Raw genomic sequence first — 23,339 nt, 5'->3', positions numbered from 1 at the left:
CAAGTCCTCCAATAAATACCAAATTACTTAATACAAAATTGATTCCAAAACATTTCCGTTTTTTTTTATTTACTAAGCCTTTGGTATTAGTTTCATAGTTTTTTTAAGTTTTCTAGGGTTCTTAAAAACCTTATTGTTAAAGTTTTATAAAACTTTTACCCATACTCATAACTTATAAATCTTAAAGGATCTAAGAAATATTATACAGCTACTATGAAATATAAAGAATGTTTTAAAATTTATAGAGCAGTAACAAACTTTTTAAAGTAGCTCTAGTTTTGAGGTTATGATAATAATTGGCAAATAATTACATATAGTAGCAGCCTTTATATAACCCGTGATAATCTTTTGGAAAGCGCACCGAAATTTAAAAGAAGACTAAAATTTCGACTTTCAGGGATAAAATATTGTATTGACAAATATGGAAATGTAAAACTACTAGGTGGTTAAAAGATGCACGACCTAATATCTTCTTGAATTATTTAACTCTTTTCATATAAAATTAATTTCCAACCAGATGGCGACAATGAATTTGGTTTCCGGATCCACTCGTTTCCATATTTAACTCTTTTAGGGGTCCAGAGCAGCACCCTGTTGGACTCTCATGTCATCGGAATGACCATGAAAGACGATTCTGTTTTCCGACTTCTTTGATTTGAACAAACTTAAAAGACATGTGTAGCAATAAGTAAACAACTGACAACTGAGAGTCATTGACATTGCGACTTTGGTCTGGGACAATAAAATCACTCGTACAAAATTCTTGCTTGAAGTTTATTGACCACATAATCAAATATCGTATTTCAAATAAATTAGAGAGTAGGTAGCTGTACCCAACATTTTTTATCGCAAGATAGTTTGCTTAATTTGTTCAACATTTAAGAGTAATGTTTTAAGAACCCATATTCCTAAACTTAAACATACATATAGTTTCACGTAAAATTATTCCAACACATCATTGCACACCTCTTTTGGAAGATACTTTTTGTTTTGGCATTGTTTGGTTCTTTAATGGACTACCGAAGAATTCAGACAGCTTTAATATAACTCGAGCTTTTTTTCTATGTTTTTTTCTTTTTATTGACTTAGATTTTATGAGCTATAAAGGCAGCCGTAGAATTTTTTTGTTTTAATTAAATTATGGTAGGCTACAAGATTTGCGCATGATTTGGTACATCAAAAGTATTTCACTTATTTTTAAACTTTAAGCTAAAATTTATACTTATTATAATTATGGTCATTTTTGGATATTATTATATGATCTCAGCTATTTTTTTTATTTTTTATCGTTATAAACTACTTTAAGTGCTTAGTTCTTTTCGAAAATCTTTAAGTAGTTTATTCGTAATTATTTTCATTGTAAAAAGCAATTATTAATGTACAATTAATAACAAAAATTTCAAATATTAATTATACGAACAGATTTTCTTAATGGGGTTAATTTATGATATAGTAGTTCCCCTTAATAATTTGAGGGATCTGCCTTGGTCTATTCTAATTCTGTAGTAAACTAATATAATAAAATACAACAAATAGGTCAATAAATAAATAATGTTTTACCTAGTGCAATAAAGCGAGAATATAATTTTATTATATAAAATGTTTTCTTACATAGTTCTGCATTCTAGTTATTCTACATATTATTAAAATATATATCGTTTCATTTTAAATGTTCAAATTATCGGTAACGGTGCCAAATTTTGGTTAAACAATCACATCGGCGAAATAGCCATCATGAAATGAATATTTTTAGGAGCCAGATTAAAATTCAGGTGTCATAGTCAATAACTCTTGGCGCTTAGAATAGAAATTCTCTTCATCGACGACAGATTAGTCAGCAATTCCATACACGTCGCCTACAAGTAATACAGCAAGCGACAAATTGTTATTGCGAAATAACAATTTCTTTTATTTGGGAGGTTAAGTTTCAGCTCAGTGTTTATCATTTTTTATCATTTAGATACCTGCTTTCATTTGGAATAGCAAGGTCCTAGAATGACACCGTAGAAGCACGCATACAACATTTTCTTAAACAGAAAAAATGATTTGATACACTAACCTTAACCTTTCTCTTCTTAAATAACTGGAATCTCAAAGTTGGAAAATGTAAAAATACTGAATATACTAACAATATGAGCTACTGTGTCAATTAAATATCTAGGAATAATAATTGATAAACATTTAAGATCGGATCCTCAGAACAAAACATTAATAAAAAATTATGTTGCCTTACGCCCCATACTCAATTTTATAAAATGTTATGGACCTTGCCAACCTCATTTGACATGGCTTGTGTGGTTGGGAGAAAGAGTAAGCAAATGTACTTCATTGAAGTTAAATACTGTAAAAAAGTTAGTTATAAAGATATCTATGTCAAGAGGCGGGGCTCCTAAATTTCAGCCAACTATTTTACTCCAAAATTATATAAGATAATTCCGGATTATATAAAAAACAAATAAAAAAGAACTTTTGATGGAATCATTTTCTAAATAATATTAATAATAATTAATCATTTGATAATCTTTTTGATTGAATTTTAGTTGTGGGAACAAATTATATTTTTCGAAATGCTGCATTCAATGTATCGCATAAAATCCTATCTGTCACAAATACAAAATGTGTCAAATTTTGTTAACAAAATTTATAGCGAACCATGTCCACCTTACTTAGTGGGCTCACTACGAAAGTGGGCTGTTTATTTCGATTTATTTGGGCTAATTGTTCAATTTTTTGAAATAGATATATTTTATTTATTATTTATTTATTTGATATGATATTAAATATATACAAGAATCTTAAGTTCAATAATAGCTTAGTATCTACTTGTTGTCTAAAATATATATGAACCGGCTGAAAATAAAATTTCTATTTTGTCCTTGTACAGGCAGTTGCCGTTTTTCATTTGTAATTGAAAGGGAAAAGGTCTTCCATATAAGCCGTATATTTCATTTTCTCTTAATGAACGCAGTACTTCAACTGTTACTAAGGAGGAAAAAAATTATTTTTGTCAGAAATATCGTCTCACTCCTGCCATAGAATTTTGCTGATAATAAGTTAATTTTTTAAATTAATTTGGTTTCATTTTTAAGCGTCAGTTAAAATTTAAATCATTGGATAGGATCTTCATTAAAGTATTAATGTAAAGAAAAATTTCTTCGATGGAACCCGGCAGACAACCGGTATTCGCATACCAAAGACTGGCGTGTAAAAAAAATTCAACTTACTCTTTCCTACAAAATCGACGAGACATTAATAATGTCGAATATTTATGCAAATGCCATTCTTCATTCGAGTACAGCACGGCCAAAAAATGCTCTGTTCTCGGCTTCTATACCACGTCGGCAATCAAACATTAACGAACATATCGCATATTGTCACTCGTTTAATGGATCGACTTGATCGGATAAGATCAAATTCAGGCTTTAGTCAAAGAATTTTATGTGAATGTCTGAATGCACGTTTCGATATAACTTTGCCAAATTATTTGGAGACACAGTGTATTTTGCGTTTTATTGAGATACAGGTGTACAGAAATTCCATAAAGTAGGTTAGGAAGATCGGTGGGACACAGAAAATATCTGTAAGGCGACGTAGCTGATTGGCCTCATTTTTAAGGAGAATTTTCATCTTGCTGAAGCCATGCGTGTTGTTTGACATTTTTGTTAATAAGAAAACAAAATTAAAGGGCCTTTCATACGAACAAAAATTGAAAATGTCAAATTAAATTTTATTAAACCCATATTTTAAAAAAAATATTTTCAAACGTAAAATAGATTATTATTTATTTATTTGTCAATCGATGCGACCAATCAGGATCATCGTTACAGATTTATATAACAGATTAATCGAAAGTTTCTGGCGAGGCTATTACATTGGTTATACTTACCTACACAATTACTATTATTAACACCAATTCGGGGGCAGCATTAAATTTGTAACGATGATGTTCGATTTTTATTTGGTTTGATTTAAGGCACCAAATATTATAATGAAACTATGACAGTTAACAAAGAACAATAGGTATACAGTAGGTTATCCAACCAGAACAGAAATTGTCACTTCTCTGCGACACGTTCAATCCTGGGAAAATCACTTTTTTTCAATTTTTAGATAAGTAAGACAATTTGTTTCTACGTACAAAATATTAAAATAACTCAACTGATGCTAAAACAAAAGATAGCAAAAAGAACCAGAAAAAAAAGCTATAGAATTTTAACAAGTTATTTTTGGTTCTCTACATTTTATTTTTATAAAACGAAAATTACCGGCAAAAGAAAAACATTACAACATTTTATTTATTTCCATTTTAAAAGCGTAACAAAAATTTCAGCTTAAATTCAAATGGTATTAATGAATGCGAATTTAATAGTAACAAGAAACTCAATAGAAGAGATGACAAGAAGAGGAATAGCAATTTTAGGAATGTTTAAATTTGAATTATTGGAAAGTCCACAAATTATTGTGATTACTTTTAATGGTCATTTTCATATTTGATACCCACTTTAGTGGGTAAAAATTCTAATTTTTATTTAAAATGGCCCCATCTAAGCCGTAAACATAAAGACATTTAAATGAATCAAAAACGTAGCTGAACACTTAAAGGAGAAATACAAATTTTAAGGCTTTCCGCGCGTTCATTTTAAACTTTGGGCCAAAAATTACCTAACATCTTTAAAATTTCAAACTCAAAAATGTATACACCTACGGTTACATTTTTTTAAATATTAAAGTTAAATTAAAAACAAAAAGTGACCACGTTTTAATAAAAGGTGGTGCGCATTTTATATTAATATCCCTCAAAAACTATTAATAAAAATAACAACAACATTTTACTGGCTACATCATAGAACGCTTGAATCAGAGAGCGAAAGTGCATGGAATACCGGATATTCTCTGAGACGAGTGTGACTTTTCCCACCGTTGTTGCATTGTGCCGTGAGTGGGACGTAACCCAGAGATACACTTTTAGTTGTATACCTCGTGTGTGCTACTTGTCTTTTCCTCGGAGTCGCTCACACAGTAATTGCAGAAAGTGTAAAAAAAGTCGATACCGTTTTGTCCATTAAATTGTTAAAACGCAATTTGCATGAAAAATGAAACACAAAGATTATTATACTTTTGTCGATATCTACCCACATTTGTCCAGCTGGAACTTCTAAGATTTCTTCAAAATAAGAGTCCAAAAGCGAATGCCCAAAGTGGTTGCAAATGACTAATCAAACGTTTTTTTCTAGGAGAGCAACAAATAATCTATTCATATTTTCCGTATTCGCTATTATTTTTTGCAAATTCCATGGCAAAACTATTAAGATGAACGACAATTTGGTTAAAAAGAATGTACGGATTTCGGCTCAGAAATATAGATTTTAATTTTAAAGAACTATGATATAGGCCATCAAAACCAGTTTTTGGCATTTAGATATAGATAAAATAATTGAAATTAAATGTTTTGCAGACATTTGCAATTAATTGGCTATTTTTGTTTAAAAGCGCTTTGTTTATGTATGATTGATGTTTCATATTTCGATTTTGAAGTGTTTGCCAATTGTGTGTTATTTGTTTGATGAACAAAAAATTCGTGAAACTCATTGAAAAATTGATGCCACATTTTATTTAGCACATGTAGGTTAAGGCGTCTGACTAGACATCAGATTTTCCATCGCAGCGTAGGTCCAAAACCTACTGACTGCAAGCAACCATTGTTTTGCTTAAAAACACCTTTTTTTTAATAGCATAATTGAATAATAAGTGAAAATTTTGTAATGCCAATTGAGTGCATAAAATTTTTAAAAAGTGATGGCCGTATATTGTTGATGCATTTTATTTTACGCCCATGTCTAGAACGCTAGATGAATGATTACCCACTGAATTATGCAGTAGACAAAAAAGAAGACTAAGTGGATTAAGAAATGTTTTTCTTCCTGGTATACTAATTCCATTGTTTTAAGTTTTTAAGTTTTAAGTTCGAAAATCAGTTTTTTCATATGTTATTTTCTTTTTTATGAAATGTCCCAATTTTTAACCCTTACTACCAACAATAAAATTCTAAATACAATATTGTGTACATTTGTGAATTTTTAGATTTTTTATAAAATACTAAACTCAGTTTTAAAAAAATGATAATTGAATATCGCAATTTTCTCAATTTTGAGTCAAAATTTCTCGAAATATTTTAAAATAAGATAAAAGCTTTAGGTATTGATTCATAAAAAAACTATTAATCGGTATTATTGCGTATTATTTCATACTTTGATGACTTTACCCTGTCTTCTTCCCACGCTGCTTTGTCGTAACTGTTATTTTGTCGCTAATAAACAATATTAGTGCTATAAAACCAGATCATCATCTTGTAATCTCTTAACACCGCAGAGTCATATAATATGCTCTCTCGAATTGTCGCGTTTCATCGGTTCATTCTTAAAATTGGCAAAATAAAATGAAAAAACGTGCTCGAACGCCAATTACGAGAAGGATTGTTGAAAACCCGTTCGCGATTCTTGTAAAAGAGAAAACTTTTAATAGTCGTGTAAAGCTAACCGATTTTCGCCGTCTCAGCTTTCGATTTGTTCCGTGCCACATTTTTGTTTCGATTTTTCCGCGCGAGCATATCCGCGTAAAAAATAATACGTTATCCCCCGATAAAAGGGTCACATACTAAAAATGAAAATAACAATAAGATCGTGGTGGACAGGGTCGAATTCAATTTAATTCACAATATTAAGAAAATTATGGGTTTTGGGCTTTGTTTATGAAAAATCAAATTCTTATATGGTTGACAATTTCTAAATTACGCATCATCTTTTTTTATTTTACTGTATATCTTAACACTGACAATCATCATTATTGGTCCTGAATAAGGTGACATTAAGACGTAGCGAGTCATCGTAATTTCTAGTTATAAACCTAGACGAATTCTTATGATGGAACCCTAATGTAAAAGTACTGATTAAAAAAATTGAATTTTCTGAAATACTCTTTCATATTTGTTATTCCCCAGTTTATACACACCTTAATCAAAACTGACACTATCAAAGATCTTTTGTTTCATAAGAAACAGTAATAAAACTAATTTATAATTTAAAATTTAAATAAGACGGCCATGTACCCAAAAACTAACGCTCTTAGAAAAAGTATAGTATATAGTATTTATAAGTTAAAATTTAAATAAGACCTGCTTTGTACGTAAAAAGTGACTTTGAGAGACACTAATCACCACAAACACATATTATAGCAATTGTTTTTAGTTGTCCCAAAGTATTCACGATGCAACTAAAACATGCACAAAAACTCTTTTGATATTGTTTTTAAATAGCGAAACTTTTTGGATTGTTTTAAATTGAAAATTAAAGACTGGCTATTGTAAACTAATGTAATGCAGGTTTGCTAACAGGTAGTATAGCTAGTTATCTCTCCATACTTAAGTATATCTTCTTTATCTTTATGTATGTAAAATACAGCTTCTAGGATATTTCTATGTATGTATAATAATATAGCCTCAAAGAAAATATCTACCAATTTCATAACTATTCCACTTCCAATTAATTAATTATAAATAATGCATTACCTGAAAATATTTTTTCTACTTCTTTCTACTCCCTACACCGATCTAGTGTGCGGGAAGCGTCACTTTACCACGTGAATGAGTGTCTTATCCCACGAAGCCACAATTTTGACGTTTGTCAATTATGACGGCCATGTACCAAAAAACTAACGCTCTTAGAAAAAGTATAGTATATAGTATTTATAAGTTAAAATTTAAATAAGACCTGCTTTGTACGTAAAAAGTGACTTTGAGAGACACTAATCATCACAAACACAAATTATAGCAATTGTTTTTAGTTGTCTCAAAGTATTCACGATACAACTAATGTATGCACAAAAAGTCTTTTGATATTATTTTTAAATAGCGAAACTTTTTGAATTGTTTTAAATTAAAAATTAAAAACTGGCTATTGTAAACTAATGTAATGCAGGTTTGCTAACAGGTAGCATAACTAGTTATCTCTCCATACTTAAGTATATCTTCTTTATCTTTATGTATGCAAAATACATCTTCTAGGATATTTCTATGTATGTATAATAATATAGGTTCAAAGAAAATATCTACCAATTTCATAACTATTCCACTTCCAATTAATTAATTATAAATAATTATAAATAAAAACATTACTTGAAAATATTTTTTTTTGCTTCTTTCTACTCCCTACACCGATCTAGTGTGCGGGAAGCGTCACTTTACCACGTGAGTGTCTTATCCCACAAAGCCACAATTTTGACGTTTGTCAATTATGACAAAAACTAACGTTTTGGTAAACTATTTAAGTCAAATGCTGTTTATCACACTTGTTGCATAAAATACTATTAATTATTATTTAATTTTAATAATTAAAAATCTTGAGCTTTTTCTAAATGGTTTTTTCAAGGAACAGCATTATATTTTTCGTGATTTCGAGTGTTTTCGAAAAAAAAAAACAAAATAAACAACAGATACATTTTAACGTGCCAAATCAAAAATACATTTAAATCAAAACAAAAAACCCGGTTAAACTATAAAATATCCTCTACTAAGGAAATTAATGCATTTCTTTTATGTTATTTGAATGGGGCATTGAACAGGAAACTATTTTTCGACTTTTCGCAGAGAAATTAAGAAACGTTTAGATAAAACCCAAAAACGGGATAAATAAAGAAATATGCTTCACTTTGATTAATATTTTATTTAATATAATTCAAATGCAATGTCTAAAACTTTACTTTTCTTTAAAGCATCGCTTAATTTTTTCAGTTGCTGATTATGCGATGGTGCAATAGGGTGTGCATATTTATGTATATTACATTATAAATACCTCACTAAATCCGCCTCTGGCCGCTAACTAATACGTTAATTGAAAATGGCATGACTTTTCTTAATTTTCATTATTTACGGTCTGAAACCCTCGTCCGTGCGCATGAAATCGTCCTAATAAAATGCTGTTAACGACAAGCCCAATGGCCAGTCTTCCATTCAATACCACAACAACCGAACCATGCATACCAGCTACCCCTTTTTGCTGATATCGTCCATGTTGCTCGTGGCAATTTGTGCGGACGAGCCTAATTTCCGACTGACCAAGAATTGGCTTAACCAGTGCACCGAAAAAGAAGACGTGTTAAAGTGTTTGAAAATCCAGGCGTTGAAGGTGATCGAACGTGCGATTAGAATCAAAACCTTTACAGTTACCGATGGGATAAACATCGTCGCAAATGGTCGACACGCCAAAAGTATGGGCGGCTTGAACTTGAACGAATCAAAATTGGAAAATTTGGATTCGAACGAGTTGTATGGATTACTGGGCGATTCGACCACAAGGTTTTTGGACACCCATAGGGTGGAAGTCAACCTTCCCAAGTTGGTGGCCGAGGAGGGTAGAGGCAAAAAGGGCGGCAACAAGGGGGGCGGCGGGTACGGGGCTATGATGGCGGCGCTGGCTATTAAGGGGACGTTTTTGGCGATGGCGTACAAAGGTGAGAGAAATTCCTTACATTAGTCGATCGCGACCAATCATCATTTGTCTGAGACGTTACTTAGCAGGTCAATTAGCAAACGATTTATATAATGCTGAGTTATTAAAAGGTTATGGCCAATGTCCGAGCGCATCAGTTTACGCTCTGCTTCCTCAAGTGAACGAGATACGGATATTTTAATGTCGATACAGGATTTTTAAAATTATCGGAAAAAATATGAACTACTCCAATACTCGACTAGAGAATCGAACAAAAAAAAAGTTCACATTAGCGTCGGTCTCGACAAGCTTAGTTTCCAACAACATTAAAAAAACGTTTTTTTACAATACATTTTGTCCGATTTTATTAAAATGTATCAACGCTATTTATAACGATAAGGGGCCAATTTTACATCAACTAGATTAAAATTGTTCGGTGCCAGGAGGTGTATTAACGAATAGTATTTTCAAAGAGGTGTACTTCACTGAATTTTTGCAATTTTTGTAGTTTTGTAGTTTGTTCTATATTTATGTTTTGCACCCTTTGATCACAACAAACTCAGTTGAACAATGTTGAATTGTTGAAAATGATCACTACCACCTCAACTGACGTAAGGATTTTAGCACCTGCTATTTTTTTAAGTTGCTGCAGTTTGTTTTTGTTGTATTTTTGATTAGAATTATTTTACCAAAATTGGTTTAGTTGGTGGTTTTTGCCAAGAAACATATTTTTTTAACAAATTGATTATTTGTGATTCTACTTATTACGTAAATTGTGTTTTAATGCTCAAAAAATGACAGGTTGTAATTTTATAGTGCGTAATTAAAAAAAACCGGTAGCACAAACACAAGATGTACAGACTGTGGACATCGACAAACTAATGTGGTGTGGAAATCAATTTTCGTAGAACACTTTAGTAATAACCGCACATGGCTATCAGAGTATTGGGTGTTTTCAGGAAATGTGCAGTTTTGAAAAACTTTTTGACACGGAAAATTTTGATTTTTTATGAAAACATTTCCAAAATAATGTTTTAAGTGCAATTCAATGGTTTAAGTACACATATTTTTGAAACTTATAGCTTTATAGTTATCAACAGAAAAACTGAAGTTGTATATGAGATATTTTGTCTATTATTGAATAGTTGAAAAGAACTTAAAATTACGTTTCAAAAAATTTGCTACTTGAATCAGTAAACTTTGGAAGTAGCGATCGTAATACAAAAAAAAAATGTGTGCTGGTAGGACAAGCATTAAAATAAAACAAATGTAAGTCTAAACATAACTCTAAAATTTGAGTTCCTCTCATCGATATCAGGAAAGTTAAAATATGATGTTAATTAATCTTTGCAATTAATTTTTTTAAATTAAAAAATGTGCAATTTTTGATCAAATTGCATAAAAGTTCAAAACAGACCTTGGCATCGGGAGTTTTGCGCTGTATGGGGGAGAAACATGAAAAAGGCCACAGACTAAAATTCAGTTATACACTATAGTCCATGCTCGTAGTTTTAAAAAAGAAATAGCTTAGTTAAAACCAAACTAGTCAAAGAACTCAGAGTGTAATAGAAACGGAATTTTGGGTTTTAAATTTCATAAGGCTACATTTTTTATGACAAAATGCATCCATTTTTATTGTATTATTATATTTTTCGTATTTTACTATTTTCTTGAACTAGCGTCTTATTGCAGGCATCGCGGTGATGGCCGGAACCGCCCTCATCGTCGGCAAAATGGCCCTACTTCTAAGCGCCATTCTGGGACTGAAAAAGCTAGTCTCAGACGGGGGAGAGGAAAAAACGACATTCGAAATTATAAAACAACCGAAATATACCGAGGAGCACAGCCACTCGACAAGCTACGACGACGATCACGATCATTACCGAAGACAATACAAAGAAAGCGGCGACAGTATGCAGAAGCGCGTTTATAGGTTTAAGTTGCCGGTTCAAAAATAGCAGTTGTTCTATCACAGTTAATTTAATAAATAAGTTATTTATTTTTTGTTCGGGGTTACATCGATTTGCGTTGCTTTTCTTTACTTCTTATACACCATAATAGAGTAGCTACGAGGTCGTCGAGAGAAGAAATTAGGAATCTTGTTCCTACTCTCACTTCATTTACGGCTTTAATAAACGTATGCTAATTTCTAGTTCTTTAACTCCAATCTTTCTTCAATTAACACTATACGCGAAGCAGCTGCAGATAATACATTTCTTTCTTCTGAACTGATTTTCTAATTCGGTGTTTCATACCGCAGTAACTTTACTTACTTTAAGTCTAGTTCTGTTTTTGTTTGTTCAAACAGGTGCACAGTAAAAATAGTTAGAACCTCATAACCTCTCAATGTAAACTCTATGAAACTAGTACCCAATCGATGCCTTCCATTAATAAATTGGCCAAGAAAATCTGTGTGTTTTTTGAAGAATGTCCAATCCAATCAAAATATTCAATTCAAATTCAAAGAAACAAAGAACATGAAGATATGAATTTAAGTTGTTAATAAGTTTTAGTCGCCAATCTGCAAGGAATGAAATCAATGTCTGTGAGGAGAGGAAACCCTGAGTCCTACCACAAACCACGCGATTGACACCGTATTAGCAATGAATAGAGCAATTTTCTTAGAGATGTACATCTAACGCTGCAGCCTTGATCGCCGTATGCAACAATATGCTCAAACGCAGGTCCATATTATGCCGATTGGGCTTCTCAATGATGACTACGCAGGTAGCAGAGGGTTGTCAAAGTGACGTAATTTTCGAGTCATAAGTGGTCACTGATAATCAGTGGTCCGTGGAATACGTCAAATTGACGTCAAAAAAAGGATGTCTTATTAACATCACAAAAATGACCTCACAATATCTTTAATAAAGGACTTTAAACATAATAATTAATTTAAACTATTATCAAATTCTTCTGTTTAATTATAGGGGAATATATCTAGAGGGTGAACAAATAATGTGTCTTGTTTACTAATTGCTTTACAGAAAAATGTTAAATACACAACGTATATATGAGATCAAAAGGAACAATTTAACTTTACTTTGCGAAGTTTGGCAACGGCATATTTTCTATTGTCTATGAGAAACTGAGTGAGTCAAAATGTAAAATATCATTTTTGGTGAAAAAATCATTATTACATTTTATAAAAGAATGACTCATCATTATTCATTAGCTACAATTTCTCATTTTCCGAAATTTCAAAATACGTTCTATGTAATTTAATATAAAAGCAATCTAAAAATCGTTATATTTTTGGGCAGTAATGACCAAAATCTGACTTTAAGTTGACGTAGAAAAGATGTCACTTTAGCGACAAAAATTGACGACACTAATTTACCTAAAATAGACGTCACTTAAATGACATCATTCGTCTGAGACATTAGTACGTCAAATTCACGTCCTGCTGACGTCATATATAACTTCATTTTCGTCAATTGGTGACTAGTTAATAACGTCATTTTGACGAACTCTTGGTACTGAGTATTACCGGGATGTGCTTAGGAGATGAGGAAATGCCAAAACACATACTGTGCAAATGCCCGTCTGTGGGAAGAATGGGAAAAAATTGGATACTCAAGACTAGAGACAGAAACTTTCATACTGTAGGAATATTACTCACAAGACTTTAGAATATCATTGAATATCTTTTTTTACGATACCTGCGTCTAATGAGGGAGTGATTTACAGTAATATTAATAAATAGCTTTTTGCTCAAGCAAAAGGCAATCTTGAAACTTATTTTTCAGAGGGTAATTGCATCCGATAAGAAGAACTTTTTCAAATGCTCTTTTCCATGCTGTAGTACAGTAAAGAGAAATCTAATATTGTTGTACAGATAAGGCGATGTCGCAAATTGACCGATTTTGCAATAAAATAGCGTCAGGTTTATATCGATTAAACCCAATCAGTCTGCCCAAATCAAATATGGTGAAAAATAACTTCTGTGGCTAAATCCATATACCGGTCTTAAACAAGAGTTCGGTATATAATACCTATTATCTAGACAAATCATGAATATGCTGTTATAATGATCATACTAGACCATCTCAAAAAAGCCTTTGAATATCCTGTGAGAAATGGTCACAACTTCCTCAATTGGCTTGCCAAAAAGGCTAAACACAGTTCTTTATAGAGAATTTCAAGTTGCTTTTTATAATATTTCAATTATAAAATATATTCGGTAATAGAATCGTAAAATCTATTCAAATAAGAATTAATACTATTTCTTGTGTAGCTATGAGATTTCTCAGAAAATGGAAAACAGTAACGATTACAAGTCACTTCACTGAATCTCTGTGATGAAGAATTGAAATGAGTAGTTAGAGTTTTTTATAATTTTTCGAGTCAAAGGCTTTGCTGGAATCATCTAAAACCAAAGTAATAATTTTCGCTTTCACACAGAGCGCTTCCACAACTATAATGAGATCTAAAACCCAATTATTTCTGTGTATTAAAAAATGCTCTTGCTTGATGCTTGTCGATTAATTTCTACAAAATCTTAGGCAGAATACTAGTAGAACTGAAGGGATCAAGTCAGGGATATGGCTTGTGCTTGTTTCGATAGTACAGGATAACACGGAGATAAATTACATTCATTAATTATGTGGATAATATATTTTGCAATTGTTCGGAAACAAAATTGTTATATTAATACTGTCCTTGCCCGTTGCCTTAGCATTAGCAGTGTTATTTTAATTTTACTAAGCTAAGTCTATCAATTCCATCAATAAAGTTATTTTTATAAAGTTAAGAATTTCTCTGTTGGGCAAGAGGCAGTTGAGTTTATAAAAAAACTACTTACATTACTACTACTATTACGAAGTTTGTTTGCGCGAAAAAAACAGCTCACGTTTTTATAATAAAATGCCGTTAATTTTATATTAGAGAATTAGCTTAATGTTCAACCCTCCTCCTCTTATCTAAATGTTTCGCTTGCGCAAAACTGGGCAAAATATGCTGATAATTTGAATATTTTCATAGAAGCCCTGATTTTGCTTGCTAGCAAAACAAAAAACACCTATTTTAAGATCGATAGAAAAATTATCAATTTAAATATTTTTTATAGACTAACAAGTGTATAAAAGAGTTATTGATGTCGTAATTTGTAGAGGTCGTTGCCACCAGCCATCGTTCCACGCTTGCACAAGATCCTCGAGATTGCCTCCTATCAATATTTGCCCAGTGTATTTACAAATTACACATGCTTCAGATTTTTGTTTCACCCTTATCAACATTAATATATATTTGTATGGGCAGATATATGTCTATTTTGTAGTATTAACCCGTGGTGTTGCTCTAGCACGAAATGTCCTACAAATCAATATTCTGTTCGTTTTTCTTTTTATTGGGGGCGGGTTTGGTCTCCATTGAAGGTAAAGTTTTCACCAAGTGCGAACTGGCGAAGACGATGAAGGCCCACGGGTTCCCCAAATCTCAGCTGGGAACTTGGGTTTGCATCGCCTACCACGAATCGAGACTCAACACGAAAACAGTAAATCATGCTACGGGTGATTATGGAATTTTTCAAATTAGTCATTATTACTGGTGCAGCGACAGTAACGTACCCGGTAAGGATTGAAAATAATAACACATTGTTGCCCAAGTGGCGTCTGGATAAGAATTCAATTAGAATCAATATAAAGGGTTATTCAAAAGAGCGCCGGATTTGAAAAGGCTGTAAATTTATTTATTTTCATAAAAACAGCTAAAAAATACGCTATTGCCTTTAGAACATCTTGAGTAGTTTCAAAAGTAAAAAATAATATTGGTTATATGACCTGCCCTACTAGCTCGATTTGGCCAAGGACCCGGTGCTTGAATCCCAACAAATTTTGGGGTACGAAATGTTATCCCATAAAAAAAGTCACATGGAGTCAAGTCACCTGTCTGGTTGGAACCAAAAATTCTCAATGTTTATTTGCTTTAATTGAGGCCCGAGGAAATCAGTGAGCATTGCTCTGTAACGATTTTCATAAACATTGCATTGCATTCTCTCCTTCGTTTTCAAAATTGAATCTGAACTAATGTGACCTGTACTCCAAATCCCATACCAAGCAGTTATCGTTCTTGAGTCACTCTCATGTTCTCAGATCCCCATAATTTAGGTTCTTTTGTTCCATTTTAAAGGATCCATTTACAAAATTGCCTTTGTTTTCCGTGATCACAATGTAATTGAGTAAAATTACAATACCTCAATGACAACACATATCAAAAGCATATGACAGTATGATAGTATGGTTATTCGAATAGCTTTTTTTTCTTTCTGCTTATTAAAATAGCCTAAATTGTTTTGAATCGTTTTTATCAATCAGAAAATAACGACATTTTACTAATATCATTCCAATTGCTGATGGCACGAATTGTATGGTTATTCACAGGGAAAGGTTGCAAAATTACTTGCAAGTCGCTTCTGGTAGATGATATTTCTGGATCCATGGCTTGTGCCAGAAAGGTCTTTACCGAGACTCAAAAAGGCAAGACGAAGAACGGATTCACGGCATGGGTGACTTATAAGAAACATTGCAAAGGCAATCAAAGCAAATGGATCAAAGGATGTGGCTTGTGAATGACAAACTGGAATGGAAACAAAGTCATCAATCAATCAAGCGTAGTCCTTAAACAATAAATTTATTGAAGACATTATTGCTGCGTACTTTTAATACGGTTTTGCAGAAAATTGATAATTGGTGATTGAGGTCCCTTGCATGAATTTTAAATTTGACGCAAAACATCATTACTATTTTAATTACTAGGTAAAGTTAAGTATGAAGTTCCACCAAAACGTCTTGTGACGTCACGATGCATCCATAGATACATCAGCCATGCTTGTGCTCGTCGATGTAAAATTATTCAGCGCATTTCAATAATATTTTTCTACTCCCTTCTATAAAATACCCAATTATACAGCGATCTAGCGTGCGGAAAGTGTGATTTCACCACGTGACTTTCGTTTCCTATTATGACAGTCAAGTCAGTGAATGAAAAAATTGCAATTGGAATTGCAAAAGTGTACATAAAATTTTATGGTCGTAGAAAGAGTAAGTATGCAACACGTTTGTTAAACCCGTATATTGAACACTCCCTCCCCAAATAAACTCTTGACTCAAATGCCCCCACACCACACTGGTTGCTATTTAATATTTCTAGCAAATTTAAAAAAATAGGGGCAAATAGCCTATTGCACTTACTATTTTTGTTTTTGTTTTGACTTTTATATTTAAACAATTATGGATTTGATATTTTTAAAAGTACCTTTTATGGCGTTGGTACATTTAAAATAAAAAAAATTATCTTCGAAAAGAAACTGCGTATAGCCATATAGATTTCATGCGTTTATCTGGGAAGCTCGCCTTGAGAAATTTCATTTTTTAAGGTGACCCGCCTAAACTTCGATATTTAACATCTCTGGGTCATTCATTTCTCACAGAAGCGCGACTTTCACTGAAGAAGGCACTACTCGCTGTGCCATTTTATTATTTACTCTCTTTTTTAGTACCTGCGCTTTATATATGAATGAAATTTCGCTCAGCTTTTTAAATATTTACTCGCCGTTTATATACGTGAACTTGCGCACTTTCACTCGAGTTGCAACAATCACCTGAACAAATACAACTAATTATTATTATCCTAGATGCAATTTACGAAAAGTATATTGAAACGAGGAATTTGTAGAAACGAAAGTAAGAATAGATAGAGGACTATATGTTTGACAAGAGTATCGATATACACGGTGGTCCGCTTAGCTTAGAGCGGCTGCTTTATTTTGGAATGTAGTTTCAATAAGCGACTAAAATCACAACCTTTTTCACTATTGAGTCGTTTTCGAACGAAAAAATAAAAACATTAAACTAACCAAAACCTATTTTTATAAACATTTATTTTTGAACTCCCAATACAATTACACAATGGACACAAAAAAATGATGAAATTGACCACCATCAGTGCAGCCGGCTCTTAAAAATATTTAATCTTATAAACTGAGCATTTTCGTGTCCACGTTTATTTGAAGCATTCTGTATGTTATTCCAAAGTTACATTATAAAGTATTTCGTGTAGGAAATATTTACACATATTCATTGCGAACTTTTTTTTTGTCAGAAAATACATAAAAAATTATAGGATATTAGGTATTGAGGCGTTCTGTGAGAAAATTGAAAAAAAAAACTAATATTTATGCTGTTTTATTTGAAGGGGTCAATTGGTACCCGCTGTATCTATTAAAAACTTACTATAACTAAAATTACATATGCGGGTCCATCAAAAAGGCGTACGGCAAAGATTGGTCATAAACAGTAACAGATGGGGAAAAATATCTTAAAATTGCAATATTGATAAAGTTCTACAAGATAAAAGTATTTTTTATTATACACGGTGGATCAAATAGTAGTTATTGTTAAATTTTATATTATTATATTACAATCTGTCATATTTTTTCAATTCTGTTACTGCCTTGGCCATTCTGCAAAAATTGTAAACACATTTCGCTAATTATGTGTCCCTCAAAAAATGCGGCTCATTACACCCCATAATTTCAAGCACTGGTGTAAAAATAACGATTGGTATTATCATAAAATTGAAAACTGTGTTTATTATTTACACAGTAGTTGTCGTGGAACATCCGAAAAAATCGCTAATTTAAAAAACCGTCCTTTGCACAAACTTCGTGATATTGGTACTACACTTAGAGCTACCGTCATCTCATTTTCACTATTTGTAACAGGTTTGATTCCGTCGAGTTTTTCACAACATTTCCGGTTCTGTCCAATCAATTCATTTGGCGACTTTGAGGATAAAGCTGAATTCTGGAGGCTAAAAAGTATTTTTTCTGCAATATCTAAAGCTTGCATTAAGTTGACAACTTCCTTGCGAGGATAATTCTTTATTAACAATAATAATACCAAATGAAAAATAATAAAATAATTAAACACAGTAAACACCTAATGTCTATTAAGCTCACTCAGAATAGTAGGCATCGACGAGAATCACTATCATAGTTTCGGAATAAAATGAAACATTTCAAACAGTATTTTCATTTGTTATTTGTTTGTTTTATTTTATTTGTTTATTTGTTATTCCAATGGCGCAACAAAGCTTGGAAGTTAGTGCATCAAGAAATTGCAAAATCAAAACGTTACCTGCAATAATTCTTGTACGTTTACATGGTTCAAGCTTCTTGCAATTAAAATGCAAATATCAAACAGCTAACCAACGCTAATGGGCAACGAAATAATTTTTTAGCTCGTATTTCCTGAGATACATTTTCAAAACAAAAGTGATAACGATACGCTAAGAATTGAAACCTACAAAAACTATACGCAAGCATCTTGCAAGAATCCATCAGCTGGCTGCCAACCGTGCGTGCCCCTCGACAATATTTCTTGAATGTTGCATTGTATTGTATTGTATTGACGTAAAATTGCCTTAATTATTTCTTTCAGATTAACTATCGATTAGTATTGCACAGATATAAATGATCGATTAAAAACTCTATATTTTAGCTCCAATAAAATACAAGAAATCTGGTTGTAAAAGTTACAATCCGCATCCATCGATAGCTTTGCTTTGGTCACCCGTGCAATATTTTTCGTACGTGGTCCATGCCAAAAAGCCATTTTTCTTCAAACGTACGGTCTCTTCGAAAACTTTTTTAGCACAAGTGATGTCTTCCGTTATGTCGTCGCTTAGGAGCGATTTACAAGTGATACCACAACCTTTTCCTGCAAACAAATTATCAAATGAACAATTTTTTCAAGTGACCTTTGATAATAATGCAAAAACTTGGTACGAATATTTTGCTTCAAAAGGAAAATCGAATATTCATTTTCACTTGGATACTCTGCATATTGGGCTAAATCAATTTTGCCAAAAAAAAAAAAAAATTTCTACCCAAGGTGGTTTAGTGGTGCGCTATTAATTATTCGGAGGCTGTATATTTTTTTAATTCTTAATTTCAAAAATAAAAATATCTGCATCCTAACTAACAGAAATTTTCGTGTATAAAATAAATGTAGTGGCATCATGAGAAAAGTATCAGAAAACTTTTGACAAAATGTGTAATAATAGAGAAACATGCCAAGAAGAACTTTTGTGTTGAGCTTTGTAAATCAAAATTGTTTTTCAAAAATCCAACCACATTTAATGCGCACATTTTATTAGATTTGGAAATGCACCAAGAGGATTAGCACCAGAATGTTTTAGTTACCACAAAGATCCTATAATCATGCAATGGCAAATAAAATCAACCAGAAAATTATAGCTACATCCATATAGCTATTAGATAATATAGTGGCCCTACTACGGTGAAAATTGATGCGCTACAGGCGAAGTTGAAATTTGCGTAGAGAAGGCAATGATTTTCCGCGTCTGCCTCTACATTTCACTGACTAACCTGCACTTTAAGTTATTTTCTTCCTAACAGCAATTTCCTTAGGGTTATCTGGTTTTCCGAGGTATATTTTGAGAAAATACTGCCGTAAAAATGCCGCATCCAGATTTATTGCCGACCTGTCAGCTCAAGGCCATTGTAAACCTTCTCAAAAATTGTTTTCAATGTTGCTTCATAAGTTCCTGCACTATAGGTAGGGATTCTATACATCTAGTAGCTTATAGATACATCCATGGCTCTGCTTTTAACACCAAAAGTAAACTTACCAGGTGTGTCAGTGTCCGAGCACCAATAGAGGTGACTGATTTGCAAGATGCCATAGTCCCCGGTGTCGTGGTTGATAGAGTCGGTGTTAAAATTGGACTCGTGAGAAGCTATACAAGTCCAAGTCCCCAGCTGATCTTTGGGAATACCGTTGTTCAACATCGTCTTGGCGAATTCGCAATTGGTATAAGTTTTTGCACTTGTTGTACCGACATGTAGTAGATACACTATCGCCAATAAATAAATGGACGAGCGAAACATGGTTCAAAAACTACGTCGGTTCAGTTGCTTTGCTAGTATACCTTTTTCGTCGTCGCGGCTGGGATTTTATACCAACCAGCCTATGGCATTATCACATTTAAAAAAATAATGGAATAATACTTAAAGTCGATAATAAGTAATAATCGGAAAATTGAGTAACTGCAGCTTTATCACATAGACATTTCCCGTAGTGCGCAACTTAATTGTGTAAACAATAGGTGCGTGCTATAAAAACAATTGAGTGTATGGAGAATCCATTATTTCTGAAGTGTTTTTCATTTTTCTTTGTATCCACAATGTAAATTTGGATTTACAAGTGGAAAAGGTGACATGAAAGCTTTGTCTCCAGAATTCAACTTGCCTTGCCTTTAAATTGAAAACCAAAGGAAGTTCAAAATAAGGATCAATGCAACTTATAAGTCCGTTTTCTAACTTCGAATATAACTATAAATTCAATCTGAACACGTGCAGTTTGAAGCTTGTTCATGTATGCAGGAACCTGCACTTATACTTTTAGAGCCTCATTTATAGATTTCCCTCAGGTCATAAAGATGCCTTAGCAACTTTAGATTGGCAAGACACATTTACTAAATTATCAATATTGTTTTCCTTGACTAATTATTATTTTTATTTTATTTTTTTCGAGGGATAACGCTGGGAATCTTACATCAGCCAAACACCAGCTCTAGCGTGCTGACTGTCCCACATAATGGGAAGACTCCGACGGGGATGCGCACCCGTCGGGAGTGCCGGATTCTTACCGGCTAAACCCAGCAAACCCTTCGTCTTCACCACCTAGCTGGGAACTGTTGTTCACATTACTTCCAGCTAGGGAGCGTGTCTGTGCCACGTGGCGTTCGTATCTGTCGTTCCTGTATTTCTCCGTGCAGTATCAGTCAACACGTCACGTGTTGTCTCGTTAGTCTTCTAGGCAGCCATCTGCCTTCTTTCTTAATAGTATTTCCCTTATGAACTTGTCCACAAGGTCCCAGTTTTCCGTTGTCGAGAATTATTATTATTATTATTATTATTATTATTATTATTATTATTATTATTAGATTATTTAGCCCAGACAGGTTGCAGTTTCACCATAGCTGATCTAGGACAGTAATATGAATATTCGTAAGAACAAATGTATTATAGTAGGAAACTGCATTGGCTTTTATCAGGCAGCTTTTTGACAAATATCGAAAACAATAATGGTCCAAGGTTAGAACCCTAAGGCATCTCGGATATCGCGGATGTTACTCTAGAATTTCTGGGATACACAAATTGACAGATAAACTATGTGCATTCGAATAATTTATTAATTTAAGAATATAATAAATAAATAATTAAATAAAACAATTCAGATCACTTCTAGGTCAGATTTTACACACCGCAACCATCAAGCCACTTGTTCTGGTCTCCTTGGCAGTTCGCGGAGTATACAGTCCATGCTTCAAAACCAGTCTTCTTGAATCTTTGAGTTTCATCGAACACTTGTCTGGCGCAAGCGATATCATTAGAAATATCGTCGTCCAAAAGGGATTTGCAGGTGATACCGCATCCTTTTCCTGTAAATAAATAGCTCTGAAGTTACCCATACCACATTTCCACCACTTTCTAAATTTTCGAGACACTGCGGTCAGAAGCTGTTTTTTTTAAGCACCGATTATTATTGCTTTTTATATGATATTTTGTTCAATTGAACAAACTAAAACTAAGCAATAGTTTTATGACAAGTGTTATTAAAATTGAGATAAAAGAAAAAAGGACAAATTCTTACCAGGTGTGTCGCTGTCAGAGCACCAGTACAAATGGCTTATTTGGAGTATTCCATAGTCCCCGGTGTTACCGTTGATCGCTTTGGTGTTGAATCTGGATTCGTGGTAAGCTATACAAGTCCAAGTGGCCAATTGATCCCTGGGCACTCCCTTTTCGAGCATAGTTCTGGCGAATTCGCAGTTAGAATAGACTTTGGCCGAAGTGCTGGAGACGTTCAGGACAAAGCCTATTATGGCGGCAAGGCACATTGATTTGAAAACCATCTCGATGAAGTCTTCGAAAGCTCAGATCGAATACAATGTTAATCCTGTCCGGTGTATAATATTTATACCTTAAAATCGTGATTCCCAATTTGTAATTACTAATAAATCGGAGAAACCTTAACTACGACACTCCTTCAATATTAAATATATGTCGCGAAATAATTAATATAAATACTATAGTTTGATAACATCCGACTTATCTTTCCTGTAAACACGCAAACTTTTCGCTAATAGGTTTTCCCGTAATTTTTAATTTTCATCGCGTGTTAGAATGATAATCCGATCCCACAAGGAATTTCGAAAGACATTTTAAGTCACTCGTATCTCGATTTTTTGTTTAACCGATTGAATAGAAATAGTGGAAACCTTATATTATTCGATCACCTTGTTGTACAAACGTCCAGAAAGCAAAAATAATGGCCAAAAACTGATGAAAAAATCTTAATCCTAATAATAAATAAACACAATTTTCAAAAAAAATATTTTACTTGATTTGTCAATTCTAGAATAAGTTTCTGTATAAAATTTGATATCTTGATCTAATTTTGGCCGTAATAATTTTTATACCCTGATATCAAGCGAACTGTAACTGTAAATTCATTTCTTATCAATATTTTATATTCCACGGAAATCCACTCAATATTATACTGTACATCTCAATCTTAAAATGCATAATTGTTACCAAAAAGCAGGTGAAGTTAAAGTTTACCATTAATAGCACCTACCTAGAGGGTTCTCATGTCTTAGTTGGATTGATGCATCAAACAAGCTAAATACAAATTATGAAAAGTTTAATTTTCGTCCAGAAAAAATAATTTTGCTTGTCAAGTGTAAATATTCCAAACTGAGCGGGCAGGTCAAAATTGCAAAAACACTTTTGTGGAATAACTCTGATATTATTTGACACACCCTTTA

At 32.7% G+C, this 23,339-nt stretch overlaps 3 protein-coding genes across 3 annotated transcripts; 2 read left to right on the top strand and 1 right to left on the bottom strand.

Moving 5' to 3' along the window:
* Nucleotides 1-8,935: 8,935 nt before the first annotated feature.
* LOC132703472 (uncharacterized) lies at nt 8,936-11,880 on the top strand. Its single transcript, XM_060672744.1, has 2 exons — nt 8,936-9,504; nt 11,175-11,880. Exons 1-2 carry the CDS (start codon nt 9,027-9,029, stop codon nt 11,438-11,440), a joined length of 744 nt encoding a protein of 247 aa, XP_060528727.1. The 5' UTR covers nt 8,936-9,026; the 3' UTR covers nt 11,441-11,880.
* A 2,886-nt stretch (nt 11,881-14,766) lies between these two features.
* LOC132703427 (lysozyme C-like) lies at nt 14,767-16,117 on the top strand. Its single transcript, XM_060672677.1, has 2 exons — nt 14,767-15,052; nt 15,863-16,117. The coding sequence occupies exons 1-2, from the start codon at nt 14,791-14,793 to the stop codon at nt 16,048-16,050; spliced, it is 450 nt and encodes a 149-aa protein (XP_060528660.1). The 5' UTR covers nt 14,767-14,790; the 3' UTR covers nt 16,051-16,117.
* A 2,841-nt stretch (nt 16,118-18,958) lies between these two features.
* On the bottom strand, nt 18,959-22,474 carry LOC132703201 (uncharacterized). The gene is made up of 5 exons (XM_060672327.1): nt 22,163-22,474; nt 21,770-21,950; nt 21,156-21,266; nt 20,136-20,398; nt 18,959-19,201 (listed from the first exon to the last, which is right to left on the bottom strand). The coding sequence occupies exons 1-5, from the start codon at nt 22,422-22,424 to the stop codon at nt 19,017-19,019; spliced, it is 1,002 nt and encodes a 333-aa protein (XP_060528310.1). The 5' UTR covers nt 22,425-22,474; the 3' UTR covers nt 18,959-19,016.
* Nucleotides 22,475-23,339: the final 865 nt, after the last annotated feature.

This window comes from Cylas formicarius, unplaced genomic scaffold (assembly GCF_029955315.1).
Source record: "Cylas formicarius isolate icCylForm1 unplaced genomic scaffold, icCylForm1.1 PGA_scaffold_6__28_contigs__length_40554024, whole genome shotgun sequence".
Lineage (NCBI taxonomy): Eukaryota > Metazoa > Arthropoda > Insecta > Coleoptera > Brentidae > Cylas > Cylas formicarius.
This window is presented reverse-complemented; position numbering and strand designations above follow the sequence as displayed.